General features: G+C 60.0%; 1 protein-coding gene across 6 annotated transcripts; it reads left to right on the top strand.

Annotated features, from left to right (window-relative positions):
- Nucleotides 1–1,571: 1,571 nt before the first annotated feature.
- Nucleotides 1,572–17,922, top strand: ZMIZ2 (zinc finger MIZ-type containing 2). Of its 6 annotated transcripts, XM_074367750.1 has the most exons (18): nucleotides 1,849–2,005; nucleotides 8,018–8,152; nucleotides 8,312–8,426; nucleotides 8,753–8,955; nucleotides 9,196–9,388; nucleotides 9,656–9,919; nucleotides 10,081–10,257; nucleotides 10,924–11,001; nucleotides 11,236–11,404; nucleotides 11,993–12,348; nucleotides 13,058–13,163; nucleotides 13,398–13,555; nucleotides 14,216–14,283; nucleotides 14,603–14,671; nucleotides 14,953–15,197; nucleotides 15,698–15,867; nucleotides 15,951–16,190; nucleotides 16,930–17,922. In XM_074367750.1, exons 2-18 carry the CDS (start codon nucleotides 8,103–8,105, stop codon nucleotides 17,035–17,037), a joined length of 2,769 nt encoding a protein of 922 aa, XP_074223851.1. In that variant the 5' UTR covers nucleotides 1,849–2,005; nucleotides 8,018–8,102; the 3' UTR covers nucleotides 17,038–17,922. The 6 variants fall into 6 exon arrangements, with proteins under 6 accessions (XP_074223848.1, XP_074223851.1, XP_074223846.1 ...); XM_074367747.1 differs by lacking the exons at nucleotides 1,849–2,005; nucleotides 10,924–11,001 and adding an exon at nucleotides 1,572–1,640; XM_074367745.1 differs by lacking the exon at nucleotides 10,924–11,001.
- Nucleotides 17,923–18,761: the final 839 nt, after the last annotated feature.

The raw sequence follows: 18,761 nt of genomic DNA on the forward strand, positions 1-18,761 counted from the left end.
CTCTCATCCTAAGCCATTTGGGATGCAGTCAGCTCTGTACTTGGCTGGCCACCTCCAAGCCTGAGCCGGACCAGGATTTGCCCCATCATCACCTCCTCCTGAATGCCTCCTAGAAAGACACTCCAGAGTGAGGATTCTCTTTTCATTCAGTTGTAGAAGGAAGGTTTAGGGAGGCAGATTTTTCCAGTAAATAAGGAAGACTCTTCCAACAATCCATACAGTCAAAAATGAAAACACTGTCTAGAAGGGAGTGGGCACCAAATGGCACCTCCCAGGAGCACTGGGGTAGGGGTTGCGCTGGGGAGGTAACCAAGCTGCCGCAAAGCTTCAATTCAGGACTCTGCTGTGGCCATGTCTGGTCTCTTCCAGGAATCTGCCTGAGATGCCTCCAAACTCACGGCCTCCTGGGGGCAGAAGAGGGTCAGATCCCATGATGCCTGCCTCTCCCTTCATGAGGGTATCTTCTTGGGGCCAGCTCGCCAGAGAATCCTCCCTCCCATTTCCAAGCGTTCCTCAGCCTCTGGTCTTGCTTTGTTTTTCTTCCTAACGCCAGCCCTGATGATTACATTGTTACCTGGTGAGTCATTTCCTTCTTTTTGTCCCTTCTACTGGGGGCAGAGAGGACTTACTACTGCGGTCACTGGGGACAGACCAGTGTTCAGAGACCAGACCAACGCCTGGCAAACAGCAGGCCCATCATGTTTGTTCAGTGAAGTAATTTTAATGGTTCTCAGAAGAAACAGCACAGGGCTCAAATAGCCTTGAAGGAAGATATTTCAGCAATATTTAAAGTTAATTGTGAGGCATCCATTGACAGATGAATGGATAAACAAAATGTGCTATATGCATACAATGGAATATTATTCAGCCTTAAAAAGGAAGGAAATTCTGACACAGGCTGCAACTGTGGATGAACCTTCAGGACATAAGCCAGTCCCAAAAGGACAGGTACTATTTGATTCCACTTCCATCAGGTCTGCAGAAGAGTCAAATTCAGAGCAAGAAAGTAGAATGTGGGTGGGAGGAGTATGGGAATTACTGTTTAATGAGCACAGAGTGTCAGTTTTAGGAGATGAAAAAGCTATGGAGATGCGAAATGTGCTTGATGCCACAGGGCTGTACACTTAAAATTGGTTAAGATGGTAAACTTTGTTATGTGTATTTTACCACAGTAAAAAAAATTGTGGGTAATCGGGGGAATGTGGTATTTCCAAAAGAAGGGTAGAAAAAAAGTCGAGAATGACTTAAAGGCTGATAATAGCATTTGAAGATGCTAGCTGATCAGAGGAGGCTGCCTCATCTGGCTAGAGCTCAAGAGCGACTTTGAGACTGTTTCAACAGGGTGGTCCTCTCGGAAGAGGAAAGAGCAGGGATGAAAGTGACTTGTTCGGTTCCCCGTGTTTTCCCTACAAGACCCCTCCCAGAAGCAGCCCACGGACACCGGGTCACCTCCGCGTGCCCCGCCTCCGCCCAGGCCCCGCCCCGAGCCCCGACCACGCCCTCCCCAGGCCCCACCTTCCGTCCTTCCTGGCTCCACTCATCCTCCTGGCCCCGCCCACTTGCAGCCCCGCCCCCTCCGTCCCGCCCCGGCCCAGAGAGGAGGAAGAACCTGGGACTCCGCGGACGCCGTATTTAGAAAGGTGTGGAGGGGGCGGGGAGCGCAGGTCGCCCCCGGCTCGCCCTCCCTCCCCGCCCCGTCTCGCCCCGCCCTCGCCCCCGCCCCTGCCGGGCCTGCCGCCCTGGCCTGCGCAGGCCCGCGGCCACCCCCGCCTGAGCGCTGGCTCGGGGCTCCACTGCTCTGGCCTGGGGGCGGGGCCGGCGCGCGGCGTCATGCATATGCATGAGCGGCGCGGCGGCTCCATTGTGCCCTCGGAGCGGGCGGCGGCGCGATGGCGCGGGCGGCGGCGGCCCCCGGGCGGCGGGCGGCGCTGAGGGCGGGCTGAGCGCATGGAGCGACGCGGACCCGGGGCCGCGGCGGCGAGGGGCCGGGCCAGGCTTTGCGGAGGTGAGCAGGCCGGGCGGGCAGGTGCGGACAGCGGGGGCGGCAGGTGCGGCAGGTGCGGGCGGCGGCAGGTGCGGCGTCCCCGGCCCCCAAGCTGCGGCGCCTCGGCGGGGCCCTGGCGGGGTTGGAGCCGGCCCTGCCGCCCACCTGCCGCACCTGCCGCGCGTGCGTCGTGGTCCTGGGCCGGCTGGCCCGGTGCGCGCCGAGGCCACCCCTCACCTGAGCCTTTGTTGGGGCTGGCCGGAATCCGGCGGAGCGCTCGAGGGGTCTGAGCAGGAGGCTGACCCGGGCCCTCACCCAAGCTGGTCCTGCTGCCTCCAAATTCGCGCTGTGGCCAGAGGGCTCACCTTTCGGGCCGCTCCGGGCCATTCGCGCCACCGACACGGGGATGTGGGACCCGCGGAGGTATGTTCCGGGGCTGGCGACCCTGACCTTTCAGTCCTCAGCCGTGGTTTTGATGGAGCTACCCTTTTTCAAATGGGGGCATACTGAAGCTCAGGCGGGAGCGTGTCCTGCCCCCCTGGAGTGCCTTGCCCTTGCTCACCCCGTGCTCCCCGCTGCCTTGTCCCCCACCCCCACCCCGCTACCCTGCTCCCCCAGTCCTGCTCCGGACCCTCCCTCCCCCTGGCCAGCTCCTCTCCCCATGTCCTGCTTGCCTTTTCCCCCCTGACCTGCTTCCCTCGACCTGCTCTCCCACAACCTGCTTCCCTCGATCTGCTCTCCCACATCCTGCCCCCTGATAGTTGCAGAATATCCATGGTGATGTCTAAGTCGTTTGTATTATCTCAGAAGATTTCACAGGGACATACACAGAGCATGTGACTCAATCTATAAGACTCACCTGCCAAATCCTATCATACTAGAGCCAGAGGGCCTCATTTGATGAAGCTTGAGAGAGGTAACAGGCTAAGTGAAGGAATCTCAACCTCACCCAGTGGGTACTGGCCTTGGGGACTTGTCATGCCCAGGGGGTGGTTCCAGGCTTCGAAGAGGAAGGTGCAATGAGGAATGACAGGTTCAGAGCAATTGAACAGGACCGGTAGGATATGCCTGGGGAGGACTCCTGATCGTTGGATCTGTCTCTAACGGCAGCCAGGCCTCCCTATGGAGTGTCCACTAGCACTTGGGTTTAGGCTGGGAGCCAGGGCTGATGACTTAAAGGTGGTCACATGTCCTCCCCTCAACTCAGTCCTAGAGTGGCCATCACATACCCATCGTACCTGGTACCTGTTGTGAATGGAGGCCCAGAATAGAAAAACCTTTCGGCCATTCTCTGAAATGTGCCACACCTGGGCCATTCAGAAATGCTCACTCCTGGTCATTTTGGATGCACTCTGAACACTTAAGCCAGTCAGTGTGTGGTCTCCAGGTAAAGGGGCAGGACTTCAGCCACTTGAGCACGTGAGCCCCCACCTTTGTGTCCTCTTCCTCCGCTTCAGCTGTCATTCTCCCTTCTCTGAGCCTGTTTGACTCATGTCCCTCTGGTTGGAGTTCCTCTGTCACTGGAACTGTGGTAACAGTGGGTTCCCTGCTCCTGGGGGAGGCCTGGGTAGTCCCTGCTCTGTGACTGTGGAATAGGGCTGCCTTCCTGGGGTCAGGTGGCTTGTCGTGGGGCCTGCTGCTCCTGGGTGACTAGGCAGGGGGCATGGGGTGAAGGTAGAAGAGGATTGACCCATGTTTACATCTGCCTTTGGAAACTGGGGTGCAGATGTTCTGAATGCCTGGGGAAGGGGGGCATCTGGGTAGTGAGTTGTCTGTAGCTCTCTTTCCAGAAGAAAGCATGATCTGACCCCCAGAAAGCCATGTGACCTTCTAGACTGACCTTGTGCCAGAGCGTTTCTGCCGAGGTCCTGGCTTTCAGCGAGAGTTGGTGTACAGGAGAGCCCCAAGCTGACAGAAAGCCTCCAGAGGCTGGTACTGGCCATGCACACACGCCCAGCCTCCTTCTTAGCTCTGCCTCTAAGGCCAGGAGGTGGAAGGAGGGTCCTACACTCACAACATACCTCTCCCTTTGTCAGTAGCAGAGGGTCATGGGGTCCCTGACCTGGAGAGTTTGGGGCTTCTCAAGAGAGAGACCAGACTGACTTAGCTCAGGAGTTTGGCAGGAAGTCAGGAAGTCACTGCCCCCGCTCAGTGAGCTCAGGGGGAACTGGAAATGTCTGTGGTCTTGTCCACAGCAGAGAACTCATGGGGGTGGAATTCCCCAAGCCCATGTGATGTAGGAGGCTGTCCTGGGCCCCAGACCAGCAGCCTCTGTAGAGGCTCCTGCCCTGCACCTGCCCTGCACCTGCCCTGTTCCCCTCCCCCGCTCTCTGAGCCTCTCAGGCTGGTCCCAGTAGCAGCAGCAGCAGCGTTACCTGCAAGCTTGTTAGAAATGCAAGTCTGAGGCTCCACCCCATCTTCCTAACTCAGTGTGGGTCTGAGCCATCTTGTCCCCAGCCCTCCTGGTGACTCTGGTGTGCTGGAGTTGGAGAAGCTGCAGGTGTGAATGGAATGCCGCCTGCCCTGGAGCTCCGACCCGGGCCGGGGGGGCTTGTCTTCCCTGTCCCTTCCTTCTGGGACAGCACAGTGGGCCTGGCCAACCCGACCAACTTTGGGGTGGGAAAGAATTGCCCTGGGCATCAGTGTGGGGTGCCCACACAGAGAACTGGTGGTAGTTGCATTTTAAATAAATTCTCATTTTGAGAGAATTGTAGATTCATATGCAGTTATTATAAGACATAACACAGAGAACTCTGTCTCCTTTACCCAGTTTCCCGACTGGTAACATCTTGCAAAACTGTAGCACAACATCACAGGAGGATGCTACATCAGTACAGTTGAGATACAGTTATTTCCATCCCTGCCGCCTTATATTCACACCAGCTTCCCTCCTCCCCACATTTAACCCCTGGCAGCTGCCAGGGTGCTCTCCATTTCTATAATTTCGTCATTTCAGGAATGTTACATAAAGGGAATCTTACAGTGTGTAATCTCTGGGGATCGGCTTTTTCCACACAGCATGAGTCCCCGGAGATTCCTGCAGGTTGGTGCCTGTATCATTAGATCTTCCTCTTCATGCCTCTAGGCTCACGGTTGGTTAAACTCTTCACCATGGAAGGACATCTGGGTTTCCTTTCTTTGGCTATTGGGAGTAAAGCTGCTGTGAACATTCACGTACAGATTTTTACGAGAGCATCAGTTTCCACCTCTCTGAGATGAGTGTTCAGGTAGCGGTTGCTACCATGCATGCTCAGTTTTATAAGAAACAGCTAAACCTTTCTCCAGAGTGGCCGCACCATTTTATTCGCCCACCAACCATGAGAGATCCAGTTTCTCCTCGCCAGCATTTGCTGGTGTCACTATTTTTTATTTTAGCCATTCTGAGAGGTGTGTGAGCGATACCTTGGTGTGGCTTGAATTTGCATTTCTCTGGGGGCCAGTTATGTTGAACATCTTTTCATGTGCTTATTTGCCATCTGTACATCCTCTTTCGTGAAGTGTCTTTTGCCTGTTTTCTGATTTTTTTTTTTAACTTTAGTGTTTTGAGAATTTTTTATATATCCTTGGTACTAGTCCTTTGTCAGATACGAGGCTTGCAAATGTTCCTCCCAGTCTGTAGCTTTTGGCTTTTCCTCCTCTTCACAGCCCTTTGACAGAGCAAAAGCTTTCCATTTTCCCTTTTATGGGTCATGCTTTTGGAGTCAAATCTAAGAAAGGCCTTAAGGTTTTGTGCTGTCCATTTGCCTCTGTGGCCCACTTTGAGTTAATTTCTGTATCAGATGTGAAGTTCAGGTTTTTGTTTGTTTGTTTTTGCCTTTGGGTGTCCAGTTGCTCCAGCAACACTTGTTGAAAATGCTGTTCTTCTAGAGCATAGTTTTTGCTCCTTTGTCAAAATGCAGTTGGGCCAATTATTTGTATGGGTCTGTCCTGGGTTCTCTGGTCTGTTCCATTGACCTGTGTGTCTGTCCCTCTGCTGACACCACAGTCTGGATTAGCCCACCTGTATTCCAAGTCCTGAAAACACTGCGTGTTGCTCCAGGCCCCACCCAGCAGGTCTGGGGGAAGTTTCTGGCTGTTGGCACTCCACCCCCCACCCCAGTGTCACCATCCTGGAGTCGGTCAGTGGGGACTGGGGACAACCAGCCTTCCTTTGCCTGGCTGGGTGATTCTGGCTCCCAGGCCTGAATCCAGGGGCGCAGAGCCCAGGTGCCCCTGAGCCTTCTGGAGCCACCAGCTTTCTGCTTTTACTGGCCTCTGCTTCCTGGTTGGCACCTGGTCTGGGGAAGGAGAGGAGTTCCAGGGCCTGACTCCTCCGGGAGGGGGTTGGGAAGGGGAACAGGGCCAGGTGTGAGGTGGACAGGCATGCCAGCTGCCTCCCTCTTCCTCTTGTGTGAGTGGTCACCCTGCCTCCCAGCCCTGGCTCTGCTGCAATTCTGGGACTCCTCTGGGAAGCGCTTACCCCAGTGCTCTGTGGGAGGCCTTGGGCCCAAGTCACAGTCCCCATTGTACCTCTTAGCTGCTCTGGGGCTCTGGGGAAGGACATGTGCCCCGTGTGCCTTCAGGACTGTGTTTGCAGAGAACGTGATGATAACCCTGTCTCCCTTGGGCTGCCCTGACCCTGAGCTCCCCGGTCAGTACTCAGGAATGTGAGCCTTGGGCCGCTTGTGCTCCTGGGCCAGAGGGAGGCACTCCGTACGTTGGAGCAGGGTTCCACCAGAGGTTAGCTTGCCTCAGGCGGTGTGTCTGTGTGTGAGGCCTTGCAGCCCCTAAAAGGCAGTGTGCTCTAGAGTGGAACCTTGACACAGAGATGCAAAGTGGGGCCTTCTGGGAGACCTCCTGAGAACCACAGCCAGCATGCCTCTGTGCTTAGGCTGGGTGGAGGTGGGCGTGGGAGGTGGCCTTGCTGGGGATTGGGGTTGGGGTGCCAGCAAGGGCCCAGGCCTGGTTGGCGAAGGGCTTGCTTTTGGGGGTGTCTGAGGGCATTGGCATCCTGCAGGAGCAGCTAGCCTCTTCCTTGCTCGTTTTTCTGAGATGCTGAGTGGGAGAGAGCCAGCCCTACATAGTAGGAGGACCTGCCCCCTACCCCAGCATTGGCACACAGGTTCCATGAGTGTCTGCTGGCCACTGCTCCTGTGTCCCCGTTGGCCCCTTGCCTTGTCCATGGGTGCCTGTCAACCCTCTGCCCATTCACTGCGCTGTGTGTGCGTCCCTGCCTTGTTGGGAACTCAGCATGGGTGTCACTGCGATCTAGGGGGGTCAGGTCTGCCTGCCTTGGCCCTGTGCCCATGTCATTCCCAGGCAGCCCCCCTTGGCCTCAAGGGAGTGAGCACACGCTGCCCTTCTGCTGCCCTGGGCGGCGGCCGGGGAGAAGGGCGGCCAGGGATGGGCTGCTGGTCCCACACCTGGTTCCAGCAGGTGTCCCACAAACCTCTCCCTCAGGCCAGGCTGGAGGATGGCTGACCATGAGGGCCCCTGGCATCCACAGGTCCCTCCCCGTGGTGGGCAATCCCCAACCCCCAGCAGGTGATGCCTCCTGGCTGGCCCTCCATCTTCCTCTGCTGCCTCTGGCCTCTCTCTCCACCCACAGGGCCTTCCGGGAGCGGTTCTGGCAATCGGGTCCTGGATGTTCCCTGGCTTTTATGGATAGCAAGGCCTTCGTGTGGGGGAGGGGGAATGTGGAAAGAATTTGGAATCAGAAAGCCTGCTTCCAGAGCCATTCCAGGGGCTGGGGCCCTGGAGGGGAGTTAGGGAGCCTGGCCAGGGAGGGTTAATGCTGGCTTCTGGGCTGGGTTTCCGGGGTAGGGAGGGCAGAGGTTTGCCAGGGTGGGCAGTGCAGAGCGGAGCCAATGCAAGGCTGCCCTGACCCCCCTGAGTGGGCTCCCAGATCCCAGTCTCACCCTGCTCTACCCTCCATCAGTTGGAGCAGAGGAAGGGCTGGGCTTGGTGCTCGGACCCACTTCGCCCTACTCTGCCCTGCTGACAGGGGTCTCCCAGCTGCATCTCCACTGACTTCCTTCCCTCTTGTCCCAGCAGCCAGAGAAACTGAGTCCCACGTAAGCACCGGTGAGGGCTGCTTCCTTCCACCCACAGACCTGGCCTTTAGGCTGCTCCCAAGCCAATGAACCCCATGAACCCCATGAAACCTGCCCTGCCCCCCGCGCCACACGGGTGAGTGGAGGCTCCTGCTGCCCTCCCCTCTCAGGTCCCAGCACACGGGTGGGTGGTGGAGTGGGACTCCTCTGCTCCCAGCTTTCAGTTCTTCCCAGGTGGGGTTCTTGGCCCCTTGGCCTCCTGACCCAGGCTCCCTACCCGCCTCTCTCCTTGCAGTGATGGTCCATTCGCTTATGAGGCGGTGCCTTGGCAACAAAGTGCCAGTCAGCCAGCAGGATCGCTGTCTGTGGTCACAACCGTGTGGGGAGTCGGCAACGCGGCACAGAGCCAGGTGAGCCCACACCCTGAGAGCCGCCAGAGCCCACCTCAGATCTCGGAGAAGTGGAGCCAGGCCTTCCTGAGTCTCCCACCTCCTCAGGGACTGGTTCTTCCACGTATGGCGTGGGATCGCCTGTCTGCACCTGGCTTCCACACAGCCACCTGTGAGCAGCTGCTCCCACCTGTCGTACCACCCCTCCCCTCCGCTCTCCTCCCTCCCCCTCCCCTCTGCCCCCACCTCCACCTCCTCACCTGCCAGGCCTCTCCTTTCCAGCGCATTAGAAGTACTGCATGAAGCAAGTTGGATGGTTTCCTTTAGTGATTCTTGCTTCCTTATAGGTTTTGGGGAACCCCATGGGCCCAGCGGGGAGCCCCCCCGGCAGCTCCATGATGCCCGGCGTGGCAGGTGGCAGCTCGGCCCTGAACTCCCCGCAGTGCCTCGGGCAGCAGGCGTTCGGTGAGGGTGGTGCCAACAAGGGCTACGTGCAGCAAGGGGTGTACAGCCGTGGGGGCTACCCCGGGGGCCCCAGCTTCACCACCGGGTAAGCAGGACCCTCCTCGCCTGGCAGGTGTGCTCGGAGATTTCTGAGGACAGTGCTTCTAACTTGGTGGGTCCCCGGAACTGTGTGATACCGATTTGTTGAACTTGGCATCCCTGCTCCTGCTGGCTCCCACGCCTAATGAGAGAGTGTCCGGGAAAGAGTGGGCTCCCCATGGGTGCTGGGTGCCCCCCAGCTGACGGCGGGAAGTGTTCTGTGCCGAGCCGTCCGTGTCTCTTACAGGTATGCAGGCGGCCCGGGAGGGCCGGCGGGCCTGGGCCTCCCCTCACATGCCGCTCGGCCCTCCACTGACTTCACGCAAGCGGCGGCGGCGGCAGCTGTGGCTGCCGCCGCCGCCACGGCCACCGCCACGGCCACGGCCACTGTGGCCGCCCTCCAGGAGAAGCAGAGCCAGGAGCTGAGCCAGTACGGAGCGGTGAGGCCCGGCAGCTCCTCCTGTGTGGGCCCCTATGCGCTGGCCCAGAAGGCAGGGGCTAGTCAGGCAGCCAGGGTGGAGGACCCCAGACATGCAGGCAGTGTGCCGGGGCTGGTGACGATGAGGCGGGTGAGAGGGACATGGGTGGGGCAGGAGTGAGGAGCTGAGGGGAGCCCTGGGATGGGGACAGCCTGTTTGCAAGGGGCAGGCACAGGGTTGGCGCCCACAGTAGTGGGTACAGCCTGGATGATTCCTCTCTCTTCCCAGATCGGGGCTGGACAGTCTTTTAACAGCCAGTTCCTGCAGCACGGAGGTCCCCGGGGGCCCAGCGTCCCCAGCAGCATGAACCCTGCCAGCGTGGGAGGGCTGATGGGCCCCTCCGGCATGAGCCCCATGGGCATGAACCCCACCCGGGCAGTGGGCATGGCGCCCCTGTATGCAGGGCAGCGCCTGCCCCAGCATGGGTACCCTGGGCCTCCCCAGGCCCAGGCACTCCCCCGACAGGGCGTCAAGAGAGCCTACTCCAGTGAGGTGAGTGGCCAGGCCTCGTCACCCTGAGCACCATCAGAGCCACTGTGTGTGAGAGAAACAGGCTGGGCCTGACGGGGTGGGGTGGGCACCACTGTCCCTCCCTGGGAACCGGCTTCCCCGACACCCATTCTCCTGGGCATTTTGTCTCTTTTCTCTTTCAGGTGTATCCCGGGCAGCAGTACCTGCAAGGAGGCCAGTATGGGCCCAGCGCCACCCAGTATGCACCTGGCCCTGGCCAGCCCCCTGCCCCCTCCTCCTACCCTGGGCACAGGCTTCCCCTGCAGCAGGGCGGGGGCCAGTCCCTGCCCACATCGGGCCCCGCAGGACTGCACTACAAGGTAGGGCCAGCTTCTCCTCTGCCGGACCCACACCAAGAGCTGTGGGGTACAGATGGACCTTGAGGCGGGCTGGGCTGGCTGGGGAGGGGGCCCGCGTGTGCTCAGGTGACCAGGCAACCAGGAGCTTCACAGGGGTCCTGACCAGTATAGGTGGCTCTCAAGAGGGGTATCCAGGTCTGAAAGAACCCTCTGTGAGATTTGTGTATCTAAGTGGAAATTTGGCAAAGGGAGCAGCAGGCAGGCACCACCTGAGCGTCTTTTATGGAAAAGTGTCCCCGTTCCCTCTGCTTGCTGCAGAGGAGCACAGCGAGGGGACGGGCCTGTCAGGAGTGTGTAGAGGGAGGGGTCTGAACAACAGGTGCCACTGGACGGGAGGGGACGTGTGTGTACGTTAGTCCTTTCAGCCTCTCTGTGGCTTCCCTGTAAGCCCCTCTGATATTTGGGGTCAGCCCTTTTTCTGTAGTGGTACTTTTTACAATTATGAAATCAGTATGTACACCCTGTAGGTTATTAGGAAAACACACAAAGTATATAACGAAGAAAATAAAGGCCAGGACCCGCGTGTGTGGTGGGCCCTCTGTCTCCAGCCCTCCCCTACGGTCACGTTCAGGGGCCTGGCTCAGGGTCGGTGGCAGCCTCAGGCACATGCAGTTTTCTCTCCCGCAGCCTGCAGACCAGTTCAATGGGCAGGGGGCCAGCTTCAACGGGGGCAGCGTCAGCTGCAGTCAGCCCAGCCTGAGTTGGGCATATGGGCGGCTGGGCAGATGGGCAAGCAGGTGGGAGGCTCACAGGGTGGGTGTGTGGAGAGAGGGTCCCCAGGCAGGAGGAATTGTGGGCGCCCGCTACCTGTGGGCGCCCAACCAGGCCCCCCTGAGCTTGCCCCCTGCCTATTTCTGGTCTGAGGACTCCCAGTGGGTGCTCCAAGAACAAACCCCACCTCAACACCATTCCACCTTGACTGTTTGCTCGACCCCACAGCCTGCTCGTTCCATCCCCGGCTACCCCAGCTCCCCACTGCCAGGGAGCCCCACGCCGCCCATGACCCCTGGCAGCAGCGTCCCCTACATGTCCACCAGCCAGGAGGTCAAATCTCCCTTCCTGCCCGACCTCAAGCCCAGCGTGAGCAGCTTGCACCCGTCACCCCCTGGTGAGTGTCATCTGCTCCCGGGACAGGTGGGAGGGCTCCAGAGAGTCCTGTGGGGAAGTTGGGGGTGGGGGACCCTCACCTTTATGTTCTCGTCATGGACCTCTTTGCAAACCTGTTTGAGGTATGGCTCTTCTCTCTAGAAAAATACTAGCGTGCGCCAAATGTTCTGGGGACTTACGGGCCCTCTGAAGCCCACTTCTGGTTAAGAACTCCTTCGCAGGGGACCACTGCAAGAGCAGTTCGAGCCCTAAAACCCTACCCTGAGCACTGGGGTGATGGCAGGTGGCCTGTTCATGGCTCTTAGCCCCTCTGACAGCACCAGCAGCACCTTCTTTTTGGGTTGGAGGCATATTCTCTAGTCATAATTTTGGGATCACTGGGCCAGGTGACTGAGACAAGACAGATGACAGGACACCAGGATCCTGTTCCTCTGGGAGGTGAAGGCTGAGCCTAGGGTCCCAGGAGAGATGCTGCCCAAACCCCAGTCCTGTGAAGGAGGAGGAGGGGGCCGCGGTCCCTGCGATGGGGTGGGGGCACACCACCCGGCCTGGCAGGTGGCCTGGTCACACCTGTGTGGCCTGCTTCCAGGCAGCGGCCCCTGTGATGAGCTGCGGCTGACCTTCCCCGTGCGGGACGGGGTGGTCCTCGAGCCCTTCCGCCTGCAGCACAACCTGGCCGTGAGCAACCACGCCTTCCAGCTCCGCGACTCTGTCTACAAGACCCTGATGCTGAGGCCTGACCTGGAGCTGCAGTTCAAGTGCTACCACCATGAGGACCGGCAGATGAACACCAACTGGCCGGCCTCGGTGCAGGTCAGCGTCAACGCCACCCCGCTCACCATTGAGCGTGGTGACAACAAGACCTCCCACAAGCCCTTATACCTGAAGCACGTGTGCCAGCCGGGCCGCAACACCATCCAGATCACCGTCACGGCCTGCTGCTGCGTGAGTACCCTCCGCGGGCCGTGATCGGGGTGTCCTCGCTGAACAGAAGAGCGTCGGCTTTCCTCCTTCCCTCCCGTAGTTCCCTGTCCAATCCGTTCTCCTGGCCATTTAAGAAAAAGGTCCCGGTTAAAAACGCCCTCACTGCTTTCCGGTTAGGTTCTGTTAACTCAATTTGATGCTCGTGTTAATTATGTCAGAGAAACTGACCGAGCCTGCGTCTTTCCTGGAGGATGCTCATGGAGTCCCCGGCTGCCCCTGGGTCCCTGTTAGGAGTCACCTGGATTCCAGCAGGCCCCAGGATCTGGGACTGGAGGAGGCAGAATGCACTTAGATGGGCAGCACTGCTCAGCCTGGGTGGGAGGGAGCTGAGGCGGGGCAGCTCTGATGCATTTCTGCGGCTTGGAATGTCTTCACTTGGACCAGCGTAAGTCAGTCACGGTGGATGCTGTAGGCAGGGTGCATTCAGGGGCCTCTCTGCGTTTTGCCAGGGAGGCCGTGATTGAACACGGGTGCAGACACAGTGGGCTTTACAGATAGTGGCTTTACAGATAGGCTTGGGCACGGTCCCCTGGGCTCCCCGGGGAGGGGCAGCAGGCGGCCTCCCTGTGCATTAGCAATGAGAGAACAGTTCCCGGCTGCCGAGGCGCCAGGCCCGCGCGTGCTGCACCTCTGTGGCCTGCATCCCCCTGACCAGAGCCTCCCGTTGCAGTCCCACCTCTTCGTGCTGCAGCTGGTGCACCGGCCCTCCGTCCGCTCGGTGCTGCAGGGTCTCCTCAAGAAGCGCCTCCTGCCTGCTGAGCACTGCATCACCAAGAGTGAGTGGCCCTTGCCTTCCTCGGCCCCCGGGCAGCCAGCTTCTGCCTCTGCCGGGGCCACTGCTGCACCTGGCATGTCCCCAGGTCAGATAAGACCATCTCCTGCGGGGTAGCAGCTCTGCACGGGGGGCGACAGTCAACTCCAAATGGTCCCTCAGAGCTGTTGAGCCAGCAGCAACAGGGTCCTGCTCAGCAGCCCTGTACTCAAGTCCTCCTTTCCCCTTTTGATCTTAGTAAAGCGGAACTTCAGCAGCGGCACCATCCCTGGCACCCCTGGGCCCAACGGAGAGGACGGGGTGGAGCAGACGGCCATTAAGGTGTCACTCAAGTGCCCCATCACCTTCCGCAGAATCCAGCTCCCTGCCCGAGGTCACGACTGTCGCCACATACAGGTGGGTGTTCACTGCAGAGCTTTGCCCGGACTTCGGTCATTTAACTGTTTTTAGCAGATGTGAGCTCTGAGCCTCGGCCGGTGGGTGATGGGACAGGCCAGCCAGTGGGCAGGTGGCCTGGCTTCCCCATGGTCTCCCCCCAGACTGGGCTTTTGTTTCTTGAATATTATTCGAAGTATAACGACCACTTTACTGCATTCACGGGGCTCCGATTTTATAGAGTGTCCAGGAGGCAGGGCACAGCCTTCTTCCTGCTCCCAGTAACGCCTTCATTTCTGTCTCTGCACAAACGCTCTGCAGGTGGGTTAGTACGTGCACACACCTCACCCCCACCTTTTGGTTACGGAAATGGTACGCATTGCTCTGCACCATACTTTTTTCCTTCTACACCACTTCCTGGAGGTCATTCTCTGTCAGCACAGCTGCCCAGTTCTTCCTGCTTCGGCCACATGGCGTTCCAGTCCCAGTGAGGGCTGCGAAGGCCGTCCCCAGTCTCAGTTTGTTAGGACGACACTGCAGGGAAAGCGTGGTACACGTGGCTTCTCAGACAGGCAGTAAATAAGTCCCACATTTAACCGCAGGGCTGGCTCGCAGGGTGGGGCCGGGTTGGCCCAGCCCCAGTGTGTGCAGCGGCCTCTTCCCTTCTCCCCCTCTCCACAGTGCTTCGACCTAGAGTCGTATCTACAGCTCAACTGTGAGCGAGGGACCTGGAGGTGCCCCGTGTGCAAGTGAGTGTGTCAGAGACGGTCCCCACAGCTCGGAAGGGGGCGGGCGGCAGGCACTTCCTCAGGGCCAGTCACAGGCGTTTCTTTCCAGTAGCACTGAGAAACATCCAGGCCAGGTGTGGGGCATCACAGCACAGACTGGGGATGGTGTGGCTCAGGGCAGAGACCTCACACAGGGTCACCTCCTCTATACAGTCGCCTGCCAGGATTATCTCACACAGGGTCACCTCGTGCAGGGTGACCTCACACTGGGAGCCGAGAAGTGGCAGGGCCTGTGGCCAGGTTGGGCCAGGCCTCTGAGATGTGTCGCCTTTGTTTACAGCAAGACAGCGTTGCTGGAGGGCCTGGAGGTGGACCAGTACATGCTGGGCATCCTCATTTACATTCAGAAGTAAGTCTCCTTTCCTGCGCCCCCAGCGTCTTTGGCCAGCAGAGGGCAGCCCTGGGACAGGTGGGGAGACCCCCCTCGTGGCTCACCCAGGGAGCAGGCTCAACTCCAGGCCATGGACAGAGTCCATGTGCGACCTGGGTGTGGCACCCCACAAGGCACGTGGAAGGTGCCGGGTGGCCACGAGCACTGGAGTGGAAGGTCTGCCTAAACGTGGCCCCGGGCCCCAGGCCAGGAGAGGCAGCAGGCCAGGCAGTGACCGGCGCTCACATGTCCCCGCCCAGCTCCGACTATGAGGAGATCACCATTGACCCCACGTGCAGCTGGAAGCCAGTGCCTGTGAAGCCTGACGTGCACGTCAAGGAGGAGCCAGACGGGCCGGTGCTGAAGCGCTGCCGCACCGTCAGCCCCGCCCACGTGCTCATGCCCAGCGTGATGGAGATGATCGCTGCCCTGGGCCCCAGTGCCACTCCCTTCGCCCCCCTGCAGCCCCCCTCAGCTCCTGCCCCCGGCGATTACCCCAGCCAGGGTGAGTACAGTGGGGACTCAGCCTGGAAACAGGTGGGTCGTCCTCTCCAACCTGCCTGTCACCTGTGAATGCGTCACTTCAAGGACCACGAGCCTGGGGCCTGGTTAGGGACCTGGCAGCATAGGGGCATCCTCGGTCTAGCTCCTGGGGGTGGGCGGCAGGGCCCCCAGCTGTGGGTGCACCCACCCTCCCCAGCAGTTTGGAGCAAAGGTCTATTGCTGGCACACTTCCATGGACCTGCTCCATCTGACCCAGCAGGAGCGTCTGGGTGTGGTGGGTCCCATTCCTGTCCCCTCATAGCCTCCTGGCAGTGTCATGAGGCCAGTTCCCCAGCAGCAATGAGAAAAAGTGCCCTATTCTGAATAGTGACTTCCATAAAACCCAGCTCATTACCTGGGTGAGCGCTGTGAGTCCTGCCCACGCTGTGGCTGGCCCGCCCTCCTGGTGCTCTACCAGCGTGAGCCCCTGTCCTCACCCAGGACCTCGCTCTCCTCTCTCAGGTTCCAGCTTCCTGGGGCCAGGGACCTTCCCCGACTCCTTCCCGCCCACCACGCCCAGCACCCCGACCCTTACTGAGTTCACCCCAGGGCCACCTCCAGCCTCCTATCAATCCGACATTCCCAGCAGCATCCTGACGCCAGAGAAGTCTGCCGCCTGCCTCCCAGGCCAGGTCAGTGCCAAGCCAAGGGTTGGGAATCTGTCCCCCCAGGGAGCCCTTGGGCCATTGTACTAGATTCTTCTCTCCTTTCTCAGATGGCACCAGCAGGTCACCTGGACCCGGCCCATAACCCCGGGCCACCAGGGCTGCACGCTCCCAACCTTGGCGGCCCCCCAGGGCCCCAGCTGCACCATCCGAACCCTCCCCCCGCGTCCCGGCAGCCCCTGGGCCCAGTGAACTCGGGTCCCATCGGCGAGCTGGCCTTCAGTGCTACCACAGGCATAATGGGCCCCCCCATGTCTGGGGCAGGGGAGGCCCCAGAACCAGCCCTGGATGTGAGTACTGGGCCCCATGCTGGGGAGGGCTTGGGAGCCGGGGCTGGGGGTGGTTTATCCGTCGTCCCCAGGGTCCACGTGCTTCGTAGAAGGGAGGACACTGACACCTCAGTGACTTCCAGATGCAGGGACAGCTGGTCAGGTAACGTCAGCTCTCCTGTTGACAAGTGTCAGGTGTCCAGAGTAGGGTGGGGTGACTGTGTCTGGCGACCTGAGTGCCACAGTGGCACGCATAGAGTCCCTAAAAAGATGGCTTGCAGCTGACGACACCAGCACTGGGGTCTGATTCGACCTTTCTGACTCCCAGGTGGTGTGTGAGCCAGAATCAGCGCATAAAAGCAGGTGACTGTTCCTCAACCATGAGAAACAAAATACAAAGCTCAGTGTGAAAAAAGGGAAAAAGAACAGCTTAGAGCAGAAAATCCCAGGGACGGTGATGCCACCTCCTCCATCTGCCCTGTTCACATTGGGCTCCCCTCGTGGTCCCTGCTTGTGCCCTGTGTTGTCCTTGGATGACTTGTCATGAGTGATTCCTGGGCACAGAGCAGCCTTCTGCAGGGAGAGCCCCTGTGCAGAGCACACTGAGGGACTCCAGTGCCAGCCTATGTCAGGGTTGGGGTGGGGGTGCTGCAGATCCCTGCTGAGACTGGGGACCCCGCTGGGAGGCCGTGGCAGGACAGCCCCCCGGGGTGTGGCGGGCGTGAGGCCAGAGCTGCTGATAGGTTTGTTCTGTCCTCAGCTGCTCCCGGAACTGACCAACCCCGACGAGCTGCTGACCTACTTGGGCCCACCCGACCTCCCCACAAACAACAACGACGACCTGCTCTCTCTCTTCGAGAACAACTGATCCTGGTCACCCCCGGCTGGCGGGGACATGCCCACAGATGTCACACACCTGCCCCTCAGCCCAGCCCACCTGACACCAGCGGCCCTCCCCACGCGCACTCCTGGAGCCTGGGCCCCCCGGAGCTGGAGGAAGCCCTGCGCGGGGAGGGAGGGGGCCCCCGGCAGGGGCACGCACTGGCCCGGGTAGCCGGCAGAACTGTTTGTGCTGAGCTGCCTGACCCTGCCCCCGCCCACACCCGGCCCGTGCCCGGCCAGCCCCCCCTGGTCCCTGACACAGCTGGCGCCCCTGACCTCTCAGCCTCGCCCCGGATTCCCCCGCCCCTGCCTGTTCCCACCGGCCTGCATCTTGTCCAGCGTTGACGTTTCTATTTCAGTGGCCCCTGGGCCCTGGCCGGCGGGGAGCAGGGCCGCTCTGTCCTGCAGCCTGATCTCACCCCACCCGCTGTGTGCTGTGGCAAGTGGGGTCCATCTGCCCACCTGAGGCTTCGGGCTGAGGCTGGGGTGGGGGCTTTAAAGCACAACAGTGTACATAGTGTAGGAACACTAACAGATGTAGGTGGCTGGTCCGTCCGTGCAGCCAGGGTCTCTGGGCTGGGGCTCCTGCCAGCGCCGGAGTGCAGGGGGCAGCAAGCCCCACTGCCTGGGGACGGGGCTCAGACACCGCTCCACGTGCAGACTCTCCAGCGGCTGCTCCCCCAACTTCCCCTTTTCTGTGAAAGTGAAGAATTGGTCCCGCTGTGTTTTTTAAACCATCTCCCTGTGTCCACCCTGGGGCCATGCCAGGTGGGGGAGGAGGAGCTGCCGCTCTCCTCGGTGCAGGGCCTAGTCGTGTCCCCTGTCTGCCTGTCTCTATTAAAGGACTCCCTCGTGGTGGGCTTGGCCAGTCCCTCCTTCCTGTTCACCTGCGTCACCCCCCACCCCGGGCGGGGCGCCCTGTTCCAAGCCAAGGCCCAGCTGTTTCCCGCCCCGTGGTAAATTTCCTCGTCCCTGGAATTTTCCAAGTTGGCTTTGGCTAGAGAGCTCTTTCGTGAAGTGTCACTAGGGCTGGTAGACACATCTGCCACCACGTCACTGCGTGGGTTTGCCTGCGGCAGGGAGCCAGCTGTGGGGCCAAGGGCCTCAGGAGGGGCGGGGACTGAATGCCTGACTGGCTCAACACTGGTTCATTTGTGCGCCGGCTTTCCAGGTGGGCCCACTTCGTGGCCCTGAGGGCCTTCCTGTCTGGCAGAAGAGGCTTATGAACCCCATGGGGGAGGAGAGGGGACACCCCCAGAGACCTGCCCCACAGGGTGCCGCGAGTGGTGTGGGAAGTGTCTTTCCAGCTTTTCTGGCCCAGGGAGCAAGTCGGGGGGGAAGCTGAGGGAGCAACAGTGCGCCCCAGTGCTGCAGGGGGCAGAGGGACAGCCCAGGTATGAGTGGCCTGGTGGGATTAAGGGACGGCCAGCACAGCCCACCAGGTGGGCCCTCCTTTCAGGGGGGTGTTAGGCATAGCTGGGAGTGCTGTCCCACACTGGTCTGACTGGGCTCTCTGTGCCCTTGGCCTGTTACATTCTAGCTGCTGGGCGGAGTGGGGAGAAATCAGGAGATGGGAATGAGCCAAAGTCTGAGCTACTCAAAACCCCACCCACAGAAGGGTGGGTTAGGGTCTGAGGGGCGACTGCTGCAACGTCAGGGACCCCAGCCCCAACGCCACCGAGGACTCAGAGTACAGGAAAAAGCAAGGTG

Source organism: Camelus bactrianus, chromosome 7 (genome assembly GCF_048773025.1).
Source record: "Camelus bactrianus isolate YW-2024 breed Bactrian camel chromosome 7, ASM4877302v1, whole genome shotgun sequence".
NCBI classification, from domain to species: Eukaryota; Metazoa; Chordata; class Mammalia; order Artiodactyla; family Camelidae; genus Camelus; species Camelus bactrianus.